The following is a 17,525-nucleotide window of genomic DNA, read 5'->3' as shown; positions in this document are numbered from 1 at the left end:
AAGGAGACACCTTAATCTCATGGAAGCGGGGCCTCACTGCTTCCTCGCACCCCCCAGGGAGGCCGGGAGGTGTGGTGCCGTTGTCCTTCACTCGGCATTGCACACCCCACACCTCACTGTCCCAGGAGGAGCCCTGAGCCAGTGTGAGGGACAGGATCCCCCTTCCCAGGGCTGGCCGCTTGGCGGGATAAAATACATCAAGGCTTTACTCAGCACCAGCTCCACCTGCACAGTGCCTTTGCCTCCCTGTAATCACAGCCTCCACTTTCCTGCTCCAGCAAATCCATGGGGAGGCTTGGTCTGTAATGGCCCTCAGTGGGGACAATTAATGCTCCAAGACACTTTGGCGTTTGCTTCTGACTTGAATTCCTGCACAGGTTGTTCCAGCTCCTCTCAGTATCTGGCATTCCTGGGCTCAGCAGCAAATGCCCCATGGGGCTCGTTAAAGTGCAGAAAGCCCTAATGAGCCACAGCTCTTCCATGATTTTCTTCAGGGCTTCTAGCCTGGTACAGCTCATTGGAGAGGTCTCAGGAGTCTACTTAAAGTGGAAGGTTTCAAGAAGAACTTAATAAAAAGGAAATTTTTCATTTTGAAAGGGCTTTTTATTAGTCTTTTTATTCTTCCAGAGGAAATGCTTGCAGCTTTCTCCAACTGATACTGAACCAGAGGGTCTCCTAAGGAAGACCGGAGAAGAACCAACTGCCGTCTCCTCGAGGTCCCCCACTATATGGACAACTTTCCCCCCCACCTCCTCCTCCCCACCGTTTCTCTTGGGGCTGCCTGGGACTTGCATTCTTTGCCTACATCAGACTTGTGCGCTGAGTCTGCAGCTGAACGTTAACAGCTCCTTTACACCAATGCCTGCCTGATTCCCCCGCAGACTTGGCTGTAAATAGACAAGGGATTCTTATTAAAGTTGAACAACCAGAAGGAAAAAAATGATACAAATTAATTAAAGAAACCCAATGCATTCCTCAAGTATATGCCAAGTCCAAGCCTCCAATAAGGTCCACCTTCCTCAAACGACCACCATAAAAGATATATGTTGGAGACACTGATAGGAAATTATAAATATACGTACAATTAGTGAGTTGGCTAAAGAGACGGTGTGGCAGATTAAGAAAACTTTGCCTTATTCTTGGACAAATTTCCATCCCAGAACCTTGTCACCAACTCATGTCTCTAGCGATGTCCCTGCCCATGTTACATTATGTGCTTGTTAAACAAAACTTTTCTTCTCCAGCAAACTCTAGCAAAACTCCTCCTTGGAGACAGTCTCCCCTCAAAGTCCCCTTGCAACCCTATGGCCAATTGAGATGCAAGAATAAACTCATTACAGTTCCTTCACGTTAACAAGCTCCCAGGGGAAGGTCACGGAGTGTGGAGGGCCCTGGCAGGAATAAAGAGCCTTGGAGGTTCAGCAGGGTCTGCTGAGGGCTGTGGGTGATGAAGCTGCTTCAGGCAATGGAAGCGTGCCTCCCTGGGGGCTGATTAGAGCCGAAAGCCAGAGGCAGTGATTGCAGGGTGACAAAGAAAAGAGGCAGAGACCTCCTGTGTGCTGTAGCCCCCTGGATGTGCCCGGTCAAGCCAAGGGGCCCAGTGCTAATCCCCAGCTCATTGAAATGGGGATGCTTTTGGTCATCACCACATGAGCTTTCCCTCTGCTCACCACAAGGGCCCAGACACGCTGAGTGCCTTCCACACTCTTGCCCCTCGGACTCGGCAGGACGCAGCTCCCCCTAAGCCTTTGCCTGGACCCTAACCCTAATCCCTCACCTGCAGCTCTCATCTGTAATCCTTCCATGAACACGAACGCCAAAGCTGAAACCCTCACCACATGCCTCATGGATAAAGCTGTTAGAGCGGGTCAAGACATGGATCACCAAAAATCATTGGAGGGCTGGAAGACGTCTCCTAGGAAGAACAGCTGAGAGAGTTGACGTTGTTGAGCCTGGAAACAAAAAAGCTGCAAGGAGACCTTCTTGTGGCCTCTTCATCTATGAGGGAGGTTTATAAGAGAGAGAGAGAGAGATTTTACCAGGGCCAGTAATGACAGGACAAGGGGCAATGGCTTTACGCTGAAAGAGGGTAGATTTAGATTGGACATAGGGAAGAAATTTTTCACAGTGAGGGTGGTGAGACACTGGAAAAGGTTGCCCAGAGAAGTTGTGGATTCCCCATCCTTGGCAGTGTTCAGGGTCAGGTAGGGCAGGGCTTTGAGCATCCTGATCGAGTCACAGATGTCCCTAAAAACAGGCATAGGACTAGATGATCTTTAAAAGTCCCTTCAAACCCAAACCATTCTGGGATACTAGGAGAGCAGATGTGGCCACACCAGTGCCGAGTCGAGGGGGACGATAAATCCCCATGTCTGGGTGGCCACGGTCCTTCTAACACCACCCCATATGCAGCTGGCCTTAATGGTGCTGAGCCTTTACCAGAGGCTCATATGGCATCCCTCAAAATGCCCAGGCCCCTCTCCTCAGACTCACTCCTCACCTGGTCCTCTCCCACTTTGTCCCTTCTCCTTGAAAAACTTGAGGAGGTTTCTGTTGGCCACGTCCCCAGGTGTCTCAAGGTCCCTGTGCACTGAAGCTCCAGCACGCCAGCATTTAAATTGCATGTGCAGATGGCTCATGCTGAGTCGTGGTTCCTCTAGCAAGACAACTTGAGTAGCTGTAGGACAGCAGAGGTAAGAAAAAGGGTTTACTAGCATAATGGACGTCATGAGGAAGGTGGAAAGTGCCACTGTATCCATCTCAGAAACACCAAGGGAAGGGCCAACAAGGAAACGGTGAAAAAGAGTTGGCTGTTTGTATGGGAGGAGATGAGGATGATCCAAGAGAAGAACTTGAGAGTGCAAAAAGACTGGAAAAGGGAATGGAAGTTGAATAGAATCATAGCATTGTCTTCGTTGGAAGGGACCTTTCAGATCACCTACTCCAACCATCAACCTACCTCTGAGAAAAGCCATCACTAAACCATAGCTCGAAGCACTGTATCTTCCCATCTTTTAAATACCGCCATGGATGGTGCCTCAACCACTTCCTGGGCAGTCTGTTCCAATGCTAGGTAACCCCTTCAGTGTAAAAATTTTTCCTAATATCCTGCCTAAACCTCCCCGGCACAACGTGAGGCCGTTTCCTTTTGTCCTATTGCCTCTTACTTGGGAGAAGAGACCGACCGCACATCCTTACAACCTCCTTTCCGGGAGTTTTAGAGAGTGAGAAGGTCTCCCCTCAGCCTACTTTTCTCCAGGTTTAACAATCCCAGCTCTCTCAGCCACTCCACATAAAGTTTATTCTCCAGATCCCTCACCAGCTCCGTTGCCCTTCCCTGGACCCACTCCACCGCCTCATTATATTTTCTGTGGTGAGGGGCCCAAAACATGATGCAGTACTCAAGGTGGGGCCTCACCAGTGCCGAGTACAGGGGGACGATCACTTCCCTACTCCTGCTCACCACACTGTTCCCGATACAGGCCAGGATGCTGTTGGCCGCCTTGGCCACCTGGGCACACTGCTGGCTCATATTCAGCTGGCAGCCGACCAACACCCCCAGGTCCTTTCCTGCAGGGCAGCTCTCCAGCCACTCCTCCCCAGGCTTGTAATGCTGCATGGGGTTGGTGTGACCCAAGTGCAGGACCCGGCACTTGGCCTTGTTGAACCTCAGACCACTGGCCTTGGTCCATCGATCCAGACTCTCCAGATCCCTCTGCAATGCATTCCTATCCTCAAGCAGGTTGACATTCCCAATCGACTTGGTGTCATCTGCAAACTTACTCAGGGTGCACTCGATCCAACAGATGACCAAATGGAGATTGAGGCCAGGGGCAGCTGGAGAAATGCTGGGAATTGGCCAATAGAAATGTCTTGAGGTATTCCAAGGAGAAGTGTCCAGTCCTGCATCCCGGGGAAGAATAACCCCAATGCAGCAGGACAAGCTGGGACCTGATGTGCTGAGCAGGGACCCTGCGGAGACGGGGCTGGGCAGCCTGAGGGACACCTCATGAGCCAGTGGTGCACGCTCACTGTGGACAAGGCTGGCTGTCTATGGGGCTGCAGGAGGAAGAGCGTGTTCCCCCCAGGCAACTTGAGTCACCTTCCCCTTTCACTCAGCACTGCTGTGGCCCAACACACACAGCTGTGTCCCAGTGTGCGGCTCCCCATTTTGGAGAAGTGGAGAGGACCAGGAGAGTGTCCAGAGGAGGTCTGCCACATTGGGCTTGAGGGCCCAGTGCATGTGCGCTTTGTGGAGAGGCTGAGGGACCTGGGCTTCTCTGGCCCAGTGGCAGGGAGGCTCTGGGCAGTATTGGAATAGCCTGAAACTGGTTGAAGGGTTGTTTCAGAGACGATGGAGCTTTTCTTTGGAAGGAAACAGCAGGAGAAAGAAATAATGCAACAAAGGTCAGCTTGGGAAGTTGAGACTGGACACCAGGAGAAAGAAATGCCACTGCAAGGGCAGTGCTGTGCTGCAACAGATCACCCAGAGGGAGTCGGGATCAGCCCAAGGTGTTGTGTTTCAGGAACAGCCAAGGACGATGGAAAGAGGTCAGTAAAAGCAGTGAGATGCTGACGGGAAAGCAAGACAGGGAAGCAGGGGGAATGTCTGCAGCCTGCAGGGGAAGAGGAGCAGATGTGGGACACCATAGCACAGCCTGTGGTGGAGACGATCAAGGGATATTGGCAAGGCTGAAAGCCCCCAACAGTGCTTATGTCTTTCTCCTCTTGGCTGTGGCTGCTGTCTGTGCCACCAAGGCTACCAGAAGACACCTTATCCTTACAGCACTAGGGCCTTAGCACCTCCTCTTCCCCACCTGGGAGCCGTCATTCTGTGTTTCTGCCCTTGGCGTTTCATGTCCTCCCATCACAATGCCCCAGGAAGAGCCCTGAGCTGTGGTTGTGGGGCAGGATCTCCCTTCCCAGGGGCTGGAGGCCAGGGCTTGGCCCTTTGCCTTCCTCTCACACATTCAGGATTAGCCAGCATCAGAGACACCTATCCATTGCCTTTGCCTACCTGCCCTCACTGCCTCCAGTTTTCCCTCAAACGAGCACCCAGGAGCCTTTGGCAGTAATGGCCCTCAGTGGGACCCATTAACACTCCAGGAAACTTTCATAATTACATCTGACTCTGACTTCTGGAGAGGTTTCATCAGCTTCCCCTGTGTCTGAGCTTCATGGGCTCAGCACCAAAACCACCACAGAGGTCAATAAAATGCCTTGAGCTGGTCCTCTGCCACTAAACTGGTCCAGGCTTCCGGGATGGAGGAAAGTCATGGCAAGGAGCTCCTCTACCAAGCGTGAGAGGAGACGAGCAGGCAGAGAGAGGTTAAAGGCAGCTGGGAGTGGGAGGACTCTGAGAGCTCACAGAGAGAGAAACCTTCACAGCCCTTGACACGGTAAGTCTCTGGGTGCAGGGCAATGCCGCTGCAGTTCCTGCAGGGATCTCCTAAAGCTCCCATAGCCCAAAACCTATGGGATCTCTCTCCTGGGTAGCGCAGGAGGACATGCTCAAGATCAGAGATTCTCTGCTGCTCCATCAGAGGCAGTGGACATTTCACAGGGACTTTTCCAGAAGCACCTCAAGACAAGCTCTACCTGGGAGTTGTCCTGGTTTCAGCTGGGAGAGAGTTCATTTTCTTCCTAGAAGCTGCTGTGGTTTGGATTTAGTATGAGACTAAGGATGATGAGACATTTTGGTTGAGTTGTTGCTATGTAGTGTGTATGTTAAGTCAAGGACTTGTTCAGTTTCCCGTAGAAAGTGAGAGGGAGCACAGGCAGGACAAGCTGGGCCTAGGAATATTCCATACCACAGACGTCATGCTCAGTATAGAAATGGGGGTTGGCCGGGCGGCAGGAATCCGTGTTCGCTGCTCGGGATGGGCATCGGGTGGTAAGCAATTGTACTGCATCACTCCTGGTTTCCTATATTCTTTTACAATGATTGTCATTTTCTTTCCCGTTACTGGTCTATCAAACTGTCTGTACCTCAACCCATGAGATTTTTATTCTTTTTTCTCCCTCTTCTCCCTATCCCACTGCAGGCGTTTGAGGAAGTACGAGTGAAGAGCTGCGTGGCCTTTCCCCCCCGACAAGGCTGAGGAGTGAGCTGGCTCTGCTCATGTCACTGCAGCTTTAGGACAACCAGGAGCTTCCTTGAGGTTTTCCTGCAGGAATATGCTGAGCAGCTCCTCTGCGTTACAAGTGGATTACAGATGAGGTAACTAGTGAATGTCAGACGCTGTAACCCCTTTCCCAAATCCCCGCTGCTGTGGAGCAGGGATGACTCCTTGGGAGCCCACAAGCAGAGCTCTGCTCCTCACGGCACACTTGGCCAGCAACAATGAGAGCTCCAACAAGGGCAATGCAGAAAGCTCCCGGAAGGAAGGACACAGGCAAAGAGTGTTTTCGGGGCTTGGGTTTGGAAGGGCAGGCAATGGGAAGAGATTTGCTCAGAGCTGTCCTGACTTGTGAGTGTGCTTTCCTCCTTTGGCAGTACCTCGGGAACAAAGGGATCCGATGTCCGACGGCAGCTCCATCACCCACTTCCTCCTGCTGGCATTCGCAGACACGCGGGAGCTGCAGCTCTTGCACTTCTGGCTCTTCCTGGCCATCGACCTGGCTGCCCTCCTGGGCAATGGCCTCATCATCACTGCCGTAGCCTGTGACCACCGCCTCCACACCCCCATCTACTTCTTCCTCCTCAACCTCGCCCTCCTCGACCTGGGCTGCATCTCCACCACTCTCCCCAAAGCCATGGCCAATTCCCTCTGGGACACCAGGGCCATCTCCTACTCAGGATGTGCTGCCCAGCTCTTTCTCTTTCTCACCTTGTTGGCAGCAGAGTTCTTCTCACCATCATGGCCTACGACCGCTACGTTGCCATCTGTAAACCCCTGCACTATGGGTCCTTCCTGGGCAGCAGAGCTTGTGTCCACATGGCAGCAGCTGCCTGGGGCAGTGGCTTTCTCCATGCTCTGCTCCACACTGCCAATACATTTTCAATACCCCTCTGCCAAGGCAATGCCCTAGACCAGTTCTTCTGTGAAATCCCCCAGATCCTCAAGCTCTCCTGCTCAGACGCAGACTATCTCAGGGAAGTTGGGCTTATTCTATTCAGTGCCTGTTTATTCTTTGCGTGTTTTGTTTTCATTGTGGTGTCCTATGTGCAGATCTTCAGGGCTGTGCTGAAGATCCCCTCGCAGCAAAGACGACACAAAGCCTTTTCCACATGCCTCCCTCACCTGGCCGTGGTCTCTCTGTTTCTCAGCACTGCAGTATTTGCTCACCTGAAGCCCTCCTCCATCTTGTCCCCATCCCTCGATCTGGTGATGGCTGTTGTGTACTCGGTGGTGCCTCCAGCAGTGAACCCCCTCATCTACAGCATGAGGAACCGGGAGCTCAAGGATGCCCTGAGGAAACTCATTTGATGGATCCTGAGGCAGTAACAATAATGGGCCTCCTGTTCTCTGTGTAGATCCAAGGGTTTATTCTAGGCCAGGTTTTTGCCTTTGTTTTTTCTCTGATAATCATTCTTTGAGGTAGTTCTTTGGGTTCATAGCACTTCTCTTGAGGATTTGCCCTGTTGTGTCTGATCCTTGAAGAACAATGTGTCACATGTTACCTCCCTAATAGCATATCTGCAATAAAAGGGGATCTCCTGAGGATGATGTCTGAAGACTGGGCTCTCCTTTAATAAAGTTGGGGCTAAGAACAAGCCCAAGGTATTGGACTTTCCAAGCATCTTTCCACCTTGTTTTCTCCTTGTCTTTGGGGGAATAATCTCGACGAATCACTGAGATTAGTGAGATACCAAGCACTTAGTTGAAGGCTCTCTTCGCGGTGTCCAAGATCAGTGGAAATAGTACATGAGTGACCAGTCCCATTCCTCAGGCTGTCAAAGGTATGATGGCAGATATCAGTCCATGTAGAAAAGACAGGACGCTGGAGTGGTCAGGAGAAGAGGGGAACACCCCTTGTACGCTGGGGTGGGAAGTGAATGATTTCCAAGAGTTTAAGTCTCAGACATTAGGTCCCTCCAGAACAAATAACTCCAGCCAGGTACCCACAAGCCAGGACTCTGCAGGGCCGTGGGAGGCAGTGAAGATGCAGCGAGCAGAGGGAAGGGAGACTGGAGAGATGCAGGAGCTGCCTGAGGAGCCCCAGGGCCAGGACTCTCCTGCTGTCCTGGGGAGCAGGGCAGGCGGGGAGGCAGAGCGGGGCAAAAACAGTTTGGGCTGGGGATCAGCTGCAGCTGAAGGCAGGAGAGCCAGAGAGGGAGTGGCCTCTGCTGGCCCTTGGGGCCAGCTCCAGCCCTGGGGTGATGGGGAGGCTGAGAGCCCTCTCTGCCCCCAGCAGCTGCGGTGCCGGTCAGAGGGGCTGGGGCTGTGGGGGGAGTGCCCAGAGCTCTGCAGTACCCTGTGGGGAGCACTGCTGTGGGGCCAGCCCAGACCAGGGGGCTCTTTTGGGCTGGGCTGGGGAGAGGGCAGGGTTGGTGGGAGAGAGCCAGAGAGGGTCTGGAGTGGTGTGGGAAGTGCCGAGGAGAGGAAAACCCCAATGTCAGTGGAGCTCTGCGACCATGCAGGGTGAAGACACTCTCTAGTGGGCATGTGGGGCAGAGCCAGGTCTCCTGGAGAAGGAAGCAAGTCATCAAAGGTGCAGGAGAGAGGAGCTGGTCGGTGCCATGTTCCCTGGCTACCCTGAAGACACTGCCCCTTGGCATGGGGAGGGGAGCTGACAAGTGGGTGTCTGCTGGGGGTGGTGGCTCGGAGGGCGGCCATGGGGACTGTGTGGGTGTGGACCTCTCTCCACCTCATGAATGCACCCTGCTCTAGGTAGTGCCTGCACTGCAGGGCTGTGGGGCCGTGTTGGGCAGTGGGGCTTGGCCAGTGCTGACTCCTGGTGATGATGTCCTCTGATCACCACATGCCTGTCTGCTGACAGCTGCATTATGAAGCCCTGATGAGGGACAGATCCGGCCTGCAGCTGGCAGCTGGGCCATGGATCAGTGGTTCTTGGCACACCTCCTTGCTCTCAGGCACAATCTTATGTGGCCACACTCCACCATTTTATTTGTGACTTTCGTCTTCTCCATCTGCTGTATTTACTTCATCTCCATTGATCGTAAAGTTGAACCCTACCCCAGGTCATTGACAAGTGGAGCAGCACAGGAGTCTTTTCTGTGTCCTCTGCAATTTATATGGTTTGCTTTTAGAAGGTAACCTGGAGGAAGCAACCCTGCTCGGGTCTGTTGATGACACGTAGTTGGGAGGACCATTCCTAGAATCACGGAATCATAGAATCATACAACGTTTTGGGTAGGAAGGGGTCTTAAAGATTATCTAGTTCCAAACCCCCTGCCCTGGGCAGGGACTCCTCCCACTAGACCAGGTGGCTCAAAGCCCCATCCAACCTGGCCTTGAACACTCCTAGCAATGGGGCATCCACAGATTCACGGAGCAACCTTTTCCAGTGCCTCACCTCCCTCACTGTGAAACATTTCTTCCTTATATCCAATACAAATCTTCCCTCATTCAGTTTAAAAACATTGTCCCTTGTCCTGGCATTACTGTCCCTGGTAAAATGTCTCTCTCTCTTCCTTTTAAGCCTTCTTTAGGTATTCAAAGGCCACAGGAAGATTTCCTCTGAGCTTTTTGCTCTCCAGGCTGAATAACCCCAGCTGTCAGCCTTTCTTCATAGGAGAGTTATTCCAGCCCTCAAGCTGTTTTTGTGATCCTTCTCTTGACCCTCTTTTACAGGTCCATGTCTTTCTTGTGCTGCGGAAGAACTGGACATCGTCTTCCAGGTGAAGTAGCATGGGATCACCGTAGAGAGGGAGAATCCCCTTCCTCTACGCTTCATTTGATGCAGCCCAGGGTATGATTGGCTTTTCAAGCACACATTGCCAGCTCATGTCCATTTTCTCACCCACCAGTATCCCCAAGTCCTTCTTCACAGGGCTGCTCTCAATCCATTTATCCCTCAGTCTGTCTTGATACTGGGGATTGCCCCAACCCAGGTGCAGAACATTGCACTTGGCCTTGATGAAATTCCAGAGGTTCACATGTGTCCCGTTTACCAGTTACTAAAAATCCTGAAGGTTTCCTCCCCAAGGTTTAGATTCTTGACTCTACTTTTCACCTGGCATGTATCCTTTCAGGTCATGAATTCCACCAGGCCATGAACACTGCAGCCCAGGCTGCCATCAGTTTTGGTCTCTTCAATACATTTCTCAGTTTTTGAGCAACAGGACTAGTAATGCTTCTCCTCTGGTATTTCTATCACCTGGATTAGGAAGATATCCTAATCCTGCTTGCAGGTTCCTGTGGGGCTTTTCCAGCACATGTCAGGGTGATTGAAATCCCCCAGCCAGATCCAGGCCTGGGAGAGTGATGCTTCCTGCAGCTGAAGTTAAAACCCTTCATCAACAGGCTCCTCTTGACCAGGCAGCCTGTTGTAGACACCAGCCACGAGGATTCCTTTGTTGGCTTGGTCTCTGCTTTTCACTTGGGAACTCTTGATTTGTGCATTGCTGTTTTTCAGGGAGAGATGTGTGTGATTTATCCATTGCGTTTAGCTGGAGGGCCATCCCTCCCACATTTCTTTTCTTTTGGGTGCCTCCTGAACAGTTTATAGCCATCAGTTGAAGTGCTTCAGTCATGTGATTCATCCCACCATGTTTCAGTGACAGTGATTAGCCTGGAGCTTTCCAGCTGCCCAGCGGCTTTCAGCTCCTGCTGTTTGTTCCCCGTGCTGTGTGCATTGGGACACAGACACTTCAGTTGAACCGTCGACTGTCTCACCATTTGGGCAGAATCTTTTTGAAGGGTTGGGGGGCATTCCTCACTCACGCGCTGGGTTTGCTCATCCACCCTGTTGCATTTCATGGCTTTGGCCCTCCCCGCCAAGTTTGTATGGACCAAGCACGTTTCACTAAGTCAGCCAATCTGCCAGCAAAGCTTCCCCTTCCTCTTCTAGATAGGTGGATCCCATCTCTCCCCAATAATCTGTGTGCATCAAGAAGGACCGGTGATCATAATGTGTTCCCATGTGGGGTTTCCTCTTCTGGAGGACTGGGGAGGACATGGAGAGTGTCCAGAGGATGTCTGCAAAGCACGTGACCTGTGTGGAGAGGCCGAGGGACGTGGACCTCTCTAGTTCACGACAGTAAGAGAGTAGCCTGAAAGTAGCAGTTTCAGGTGGTTTCAAGGTGGTTTCAGAGATGACAGAGCTTTCCTTGGTATTGGGAAACCACCTGAGAAAGGAAAACCATCACAAAGTGCAGCTTGGGAAGTCGAGATTGACCATAAGGAGAAGGAAATGTCCCTTGAAGGGCAGTGCTGTGGTAGAACAGGTCACCCTGAGGAGCCTGGATCAGCGCAATGCCGGGTGTTTCAAGGCAACAGCAGGGAGGAAGAAGAGCTACCAGTAAAGGCGGAGAGATGTCACGGTGGGAGCAAGGTGGAGAAGTAGGTCGTGTGTCTCCAGCCTGCAGGGAAATGGCGGCAGGTGTAGGACAGCGTAGGGCAGCCTGCGATGGACACAGGCAAGGGCAGTGGCAGGGCAGGAAGGCCCCAGCAGAAGTGAGGTCTTGGTCCCCTTAGCCGTACCAGTTGTCACTGCCACCAAAGCCTGAAAGGAGACACATCAATCTCATGGAACTGGGCCATTGGTGCTTCCTTGCACCCCCGCAGAGCGGCTGGGAGGTGTGGTACTACACTCTGCATCGCACACCCCACATGAGACTGCCCCAGGAAGAGCCCCAGGTCATTTGCCTCCGAGAGAGAAGATCCTTGGGAAGGATTCAACTCTCCCAGCTCTACCATTACTCAGTCTGCCCCACAGAAACCTCCCCATGGAAGGGCGCTGTGCACGTGCCTCTCCATGGTTTTGGTGCTAAACCCCAATGATCCGACAAAGGTGGCGTTGGTGCTGTTTGTAGACGGAGCGGTGGCTGAAGGCACTTTATGAGGTTCCTCACAGACCTACAGAATTCTTGATGTAACACTCTAGGGAAGTCAGGCTCCTGTCCAAGTGGGACATCTGCCTTAACATTTCTCTCCCTGCCAACAGCGGGAAACTGAAAACAAAAACTGAAGTAAGATCTTTCTCTTTAAGGTAAATCCCTGCCTGTGTTTGCAGGGACTGTGAACACCAGGCTGCTGCTGTCTGTCTGTTGCGGGCGTGATCCACTTGGTCTTCCCGGTCAGGTCAGACACCCACTGTAACATTACCAGTAGAGAGGATTGAACACTTTTCATAAAATGAAGATGTTTTCCCATGATGCCAAAAAGGGCATTTTCAGGAAGTGTATTAACCTCGGGACAAGAAATTAGCATTCTCTGGAGCACTGTGTTATATGTTCTATCAGGCTGCATTGCTTTGTACTTTTGTTTGTGCGTAATTAAGAAAAACCCTTCTGTGCCTGTCTGCGGCCAGTTCTCTAAGAAAAGCAGGTGGGAACTGGAGCCCAGGAGCTGTAACGTTCAACTACAGACTTCAGTGGGAAAAGGTTAGATTTTAACATTGAGATGTTAAAATCATGGCCAGGTGGCCACGGAGAGAAATGGCGGGGTTGGGGTGGTGAGGAGGAACTGTCTATACAATGTTTGCCATCGAGGAGACTGCTTTTCCTACATGTCCAGAGCTCCTTAGGAGGCACCCTGGATGAATATCAGCTGAAGAATGTTGGCAACACTTATTCTGTCAGCTGGGAAAAAAAAACTGACAAAAGAAACCAAAAATCTCAAAAAGTCCTTTCCCTTTTGATATTCATTGAAATCTCCCTCTTTAAAGTCCTGAAACCTCTCCAACCGGCTGTACAAGACTTGAAGACTTGAAGAATCTTATGGGGAAAGGCATGGCTCATCAGAGCTTTTTGCATTTTAACGACCATGTGATGTATTTGGTGCTGACTCCCATGGACCTCAGTTACCGTGAGGAGAGTGATCAAACCACTTGAGAAGTTAAAGTCAGAAGTTAAAGTCAGATGGCTCTGATGCTGAGTCAACCTCTGATGTGTTCTATCAAGGAAAGGTCCATTTTAATGACATCAGAAGCACCCACACAAACCATACACCAGCTCCTTGCCTAAAAGTTACACAGGCAGTGGGGAAATCACAGGCCATGTTCCTGCTCCTGCCCTACCAGGTACGCGGGCAGCAGTGACTTCACCAGCACCTACACAACCCATGGGCCTCTTGCTGGCCTATCAGCTGAACGGTCACAGGTGACCTTGCAAACACCTACACAAGATGGGTGCCTAGTCCTGGCCTCCCAGATTCTCAGGCACCTGGGACCTCAAAATACCCAACACAAGACATGTTTCTCCTGGGCTCCTCAGGCACCAGTGACATCGCAAAGACATCCACAAGCCAGGCGACAGCTCCTGGCCTGTCATCTGTGCAGGCACCAGTGACCTCACAAGCACCTACATGAGCTGTGCACCTGGTCCTGCCTTATCAGCTACTCAGCCAAGAGTGACATCACAAGTACAAACCTGAGCCACGTGTCTCCTATCAGCTACAGCAGCACCAGTGACCTCACCAGCACCTACAAGAGCCCTGGCCTTGCTCCTGGTCTAAACATGATGTCATGCTCCATGTCTAAAGCTGGAGGAAGAAGAAGGAAGGCGGGGACATTCGGACTGATGGCGTTTGTCTTCCCAAGCAAGTAGGGAGGCGAGGGAGAAAAACTCATGGGTTGAGATGAGTTTTACAGTTTACTAAAAGAGTAATGGAAGAGGAAAATAATAATATTAATAATAATAGTAATTATTATAACTAAAAATAGTAAAATAATATCAAAAATAGTCACAACACCTCTCAGTGTGCTCTCAGCACCTGATGATCAGCTGCCCAGCCTTTCCTGAGCAGTGATTATGGATTCCTGCCCCCAAACAACCCCCATTTCTACACTGAGCCTGACATCTATGGTACGGAATATTGCTTTGGCCAGTTTGTCCTGTCTATGCTCCCTCTCAGCTTCTATGAGAAGCTTAAACGTCCTTGACTAATGTAAACAGCACTTAGCAACAACTAAAATAATATGTGTTATCAATATTATTCTCATACAAAATCCAAAGCATAGCAGCCACCAGAAAGAAAAGGAACTCCATCCCAGCTGAAATCAGGACAGTATCCACCCCTTACTCCATACCATCTACGTCACGCCCCAGCAATGAATCACCACCAGCTTTTCTCTTTGAGAGAACCCGCCACCCGTTGTCCTCGGTGTAGTCTCTTACAGTCCATTATATCGTTCGATCTTCCCAGAGGCAGGTGCATGACAGGGGATCACAGAATCGTCGAATGTGTTGGGATGGAAAGGACCTCTAAAGGCCATCTAGTCCCACCCCCCTGCAGTGAGCAGGGACTTCTTCAACTAGATCAGGTTGTTCAGAGCCTCATCAAGCCTGGCATTGAATGTCTCCAGGGATGGGGCCTCCACCCCCTCTCTGGGCAACCTGGGCCAGTGTCTCATCACCCTCATGGTAAAGAACTTCTTCCCCATGTCTAATCTAAACCCACCCTGCTCTAATTTAAACCATTGCCCCTCGTCCTATGGCTACATGGCCTTGCAAACAGCCCCTCCCCCCGCTTTCTTGTAGGCCCCCTTCAGGGACTGTAAAGGCCGCTATCAGGTCTCTCTGGAGCCTTCTGTTCTCCAGGCTGAACAACCCCAACTTTCTCAGCCTGTCTTCATAGAAGAGGTGCTCCAGTTCTTTGATCATCTTCGTGGCCTCCTCTGGACCCGCTCCAGCAGGTCCATGTCCTTCTTGTGCTGAGGGCTCCAGAGCTGGACGCAGTGCTCCAGGTGGGGTCTCACCAGCGTAGAGGAGACGGGCAGAATCCCCTCTCTGGATCTGCTGGCCACGCTTCTTTTGATGCAGCCCAGGATGCCATTGGCCTTCTGGGCTGCAGGCTCACATTGTTGGCTCATGTCCAGCTTTTCATCCACCAGCACCCCCAAGTCCTCTTCTGCAGGGCTGCTCTCAGCCTACCGAAAAACCCACTCAGTGCCGTGCTCTTTGGCCCAAGTGCCTATGAGGTTGGTTTGGAAATGAGTCCCATTGTCTGACTCAGTTTTCTCTCGGGTGCCATGTTGCCACAAGACTTGCTTCCCAAAGCACAGGACAGTGTTCTGGGTGGTGCCATGGGGCACGGGATTTGTTTCCAGCCATCAAGTGGCTGCTTCTGCCATTGTAAAACAAAATGGCGGTCCCCGTGCATGGAGGGGAAGGGCCTTCTGGGTCCCATGCACTTCCGGGTCTATCCAGCCAGGGTGGCTGGTGCTGGCAGCCAATCAGAAGAGAGCAGAGGCCCGGTAGAGGAGAGGGGGCGGGACTTCTGCCGGAAGCTGGTGGGCGGGGCAGGTGTCAGGCCGAGTGGCCATAAAGAAGAAGGTGCAGGGCCCCAAACCTGAGGGCAAAGGCTCAGGGAGGCAGCGATGGGAGCCAAAGGTGGTCAGTCACGCTGAGGGATGGAGGTGTGTGAGAGGTGGAGTGTTTATTCCAGCAAGGTCATCTGAGCGGGGACCTTGTTAATGGGGAAACGGGGAGAAAAAAGGGAGAAAAACCAGAAGCAGAATGCACTGAGCCACAAACTTGAGCAAAGAACCATGGAGTCCATGACAAGAAAGAACTTTTGCCAGTCCCAGGAATTGGTGGGCCATCAAGAAAGTCCAGGTGGCACCTCCAGGAAGATCAAGTGGCCGTTTGAAATGAGAATGTTGTGACTCAGAGGGAGCCTGGTCTGGGAGGGATGCGGGAATGAATAGAGCTGTGCCAAACCCCTGAGGGACATGCAGCGGAAGGGGGAGCAGGGAGGAACCAAGAGGGAGGAGTCAGAAGATGGTATAAAAGAGGCCAGTTGCATGTCCGACTGGATTTACCGGGGGAAGGGGACGGAGTTTTAGGAAGAGAGAAGGGCCAGGGGCTGCTGGTATATTCAGAACCAACCCTGATCTAGTGGGAGATGTCCCTGCCCATGGCAGGGGGGTTGGAACTAGATGATCTTTAAGGTCCCTTCCAACCCTAACAATTCTATGATTCTGTGATTTCGGGTGTGTTCCTCTAAAGAAGTTGTCCTGGTCAATGGCCCAGCTGAAGTGCCTCTGTACCAATGCACGCAGCCTGGGGAACAAAGAGGAGGAGCTGAGCACCCTTGTGCAGCTGGAATCCTCATGGCTGCTGTTTGCTACAGGCCAGCCGACCAAGAGGAGCCTTTTGACGAAGCGTTCTTACTTCTCCTACAGGAAGCACCACAGACACTCCGATCCTCCTGGGGAATTCCAGTCACCCTGACAGCTGCTGGAAGAGCATCCCAGCAAGCTGTAAGCAGTGCAGGAGACACATGGAGACACATGGAGTGTGTTGATGAAGGGCTTGAGAGCAGCCCTGCAGAGAAGGGCTTGAGGATACTGGGGTTTGAGTAACTGAACATGAGCTGGTAATCGTAGAACCGTAGAATCATTTAGGTTGGAAAAGACCCTTGGGATCATCGAGTCCGAGTATCAACTCCACTCTACAAAGTCCTCCCTTACACCATATCCCTTAACACCACATCTAAACGAGTCTTAAACACATTCAGGGATGGTGACTCCACCACCTCCCCTGGCAGCCTATTCCAGTGTCTGACCACTCTTTCTGGGAAGAATTTTTTCCTAATGTCCAGCCTAACCCTCCCCTGCTACAGCTTGAACCCATTCCGTCTTGTTCTATCTCTAATGACCTGTGAGAAGAGACCAGCACCAACCTCTGTACAATGGCCTTTCAAGTAGTTGTAGAGAGTGATGAGGTCTCCCCTCAGCCTCCTCTTCCTCAAACTAAACAGTCCCAGCTCCTTCAATCGCTCTTCATCAGATTTATTCTCCAGGCCCTTCACCAGCTTCGTTGCCCTCCTCTGCACTCGCTCCAGCACCTCGAGATCTCTCTCATATTGAGGTGCCCAGAGCTGGACACAATACTCAAGGGGTGGCCTCCCCAGTGCTGAGTACAGGGGCACAATCACCTCCCTCCTTCTGCTGGTCACACTATTTCTAATACAAGCCAGGATGGCATTGGCCCTCTTGCCCGCCTGGGCACACTGCTGGCTCATGTTCAGCCGCTTGTCAATTAGAACCCCCAGGTCCTTTTCTGCCAGGCAGCTCTCCAGCCAAACTTCCCCAAGCCCGTAGCGATGCATGGGGTTGTTGTGGCCCAAGTGCAGGACCTGGCACTTGGCCTTGTTGAAGCTCATTCCATTAGCATTGGCCCATCGGTCCAATCTATCCAAGTCTCTCCGTAGAGCCTCCCTATCTTCATGCAGATCAACATGCCCGCTTAGCTTCGTGTCATATGCAAAGTTGCTGATGATACACTCTATGTCCTTATCAAAGTCATCAATAAAGACGTAAAACAGAAATGGTCCCAATGTGCAGTTGCAGCCCAGTAAGCCAAGCGCATCCTGGGCTGCATGAAAAGAAGCGTGGCCAACAGGTGGAGGGAGGGGATTGTCCTCCTCTACGCTGCTGTGGTGAGACCCCAG

At 51.8% G+C, this 17,525-nt stretch overlaps 1 protein-coding gene across 1 annotated transcript; it reads left to right on the top strand.

Annotated features, from left to right (window-relative positions):
• Nucleotides 1-6,860: 6,860 nt before the first annotated feature.
• LOC128918700 (olfactory receptor 14J1-like) lies at nt 6,861-7,430 on the top strand. Its single transcript, XM_054223255.1, has one exon. The coding sequence runs from the start codon at nt 6,861-6,863 to the stop codon at nt 7,428-7,430; it is 570 nt and encodes a 189-aa protein (XP_054079230.1).
• The last annotated feature ends 10,095 nt before the right edge of the window (nt 7,431-17,525 follow it).

The sequence above is a fragment of the Rissa tridactyla genome, chromosome 17, assembly GCF_028500815.1.
Source record: "Rissa tridactyla isolate bRisTri1 chromosome 17, bRisTri1.patW.cur.20221130, whole genome shotgun sequence".
NCBI lineage: Eukaryota > Metazoa > Chordata > Aves > Charadriiformes > Laridae > Rissa > Rissa tridactyla.
The sequence above is the reverse complement of the archived record's forward strand: the minus strand, read 5'-3'. Positions and strand labels throughout refer to the sequence as shown.

Excerpts from the sequence above, each read along its gene's own strand:
- LOC128918700 (XM_054223255.1), top strand. The coding sequence starts at position 6,861 with ATGGCCTACGACCGCTACGTTGCCATCTGTAAACCCCTGCACTATGGG.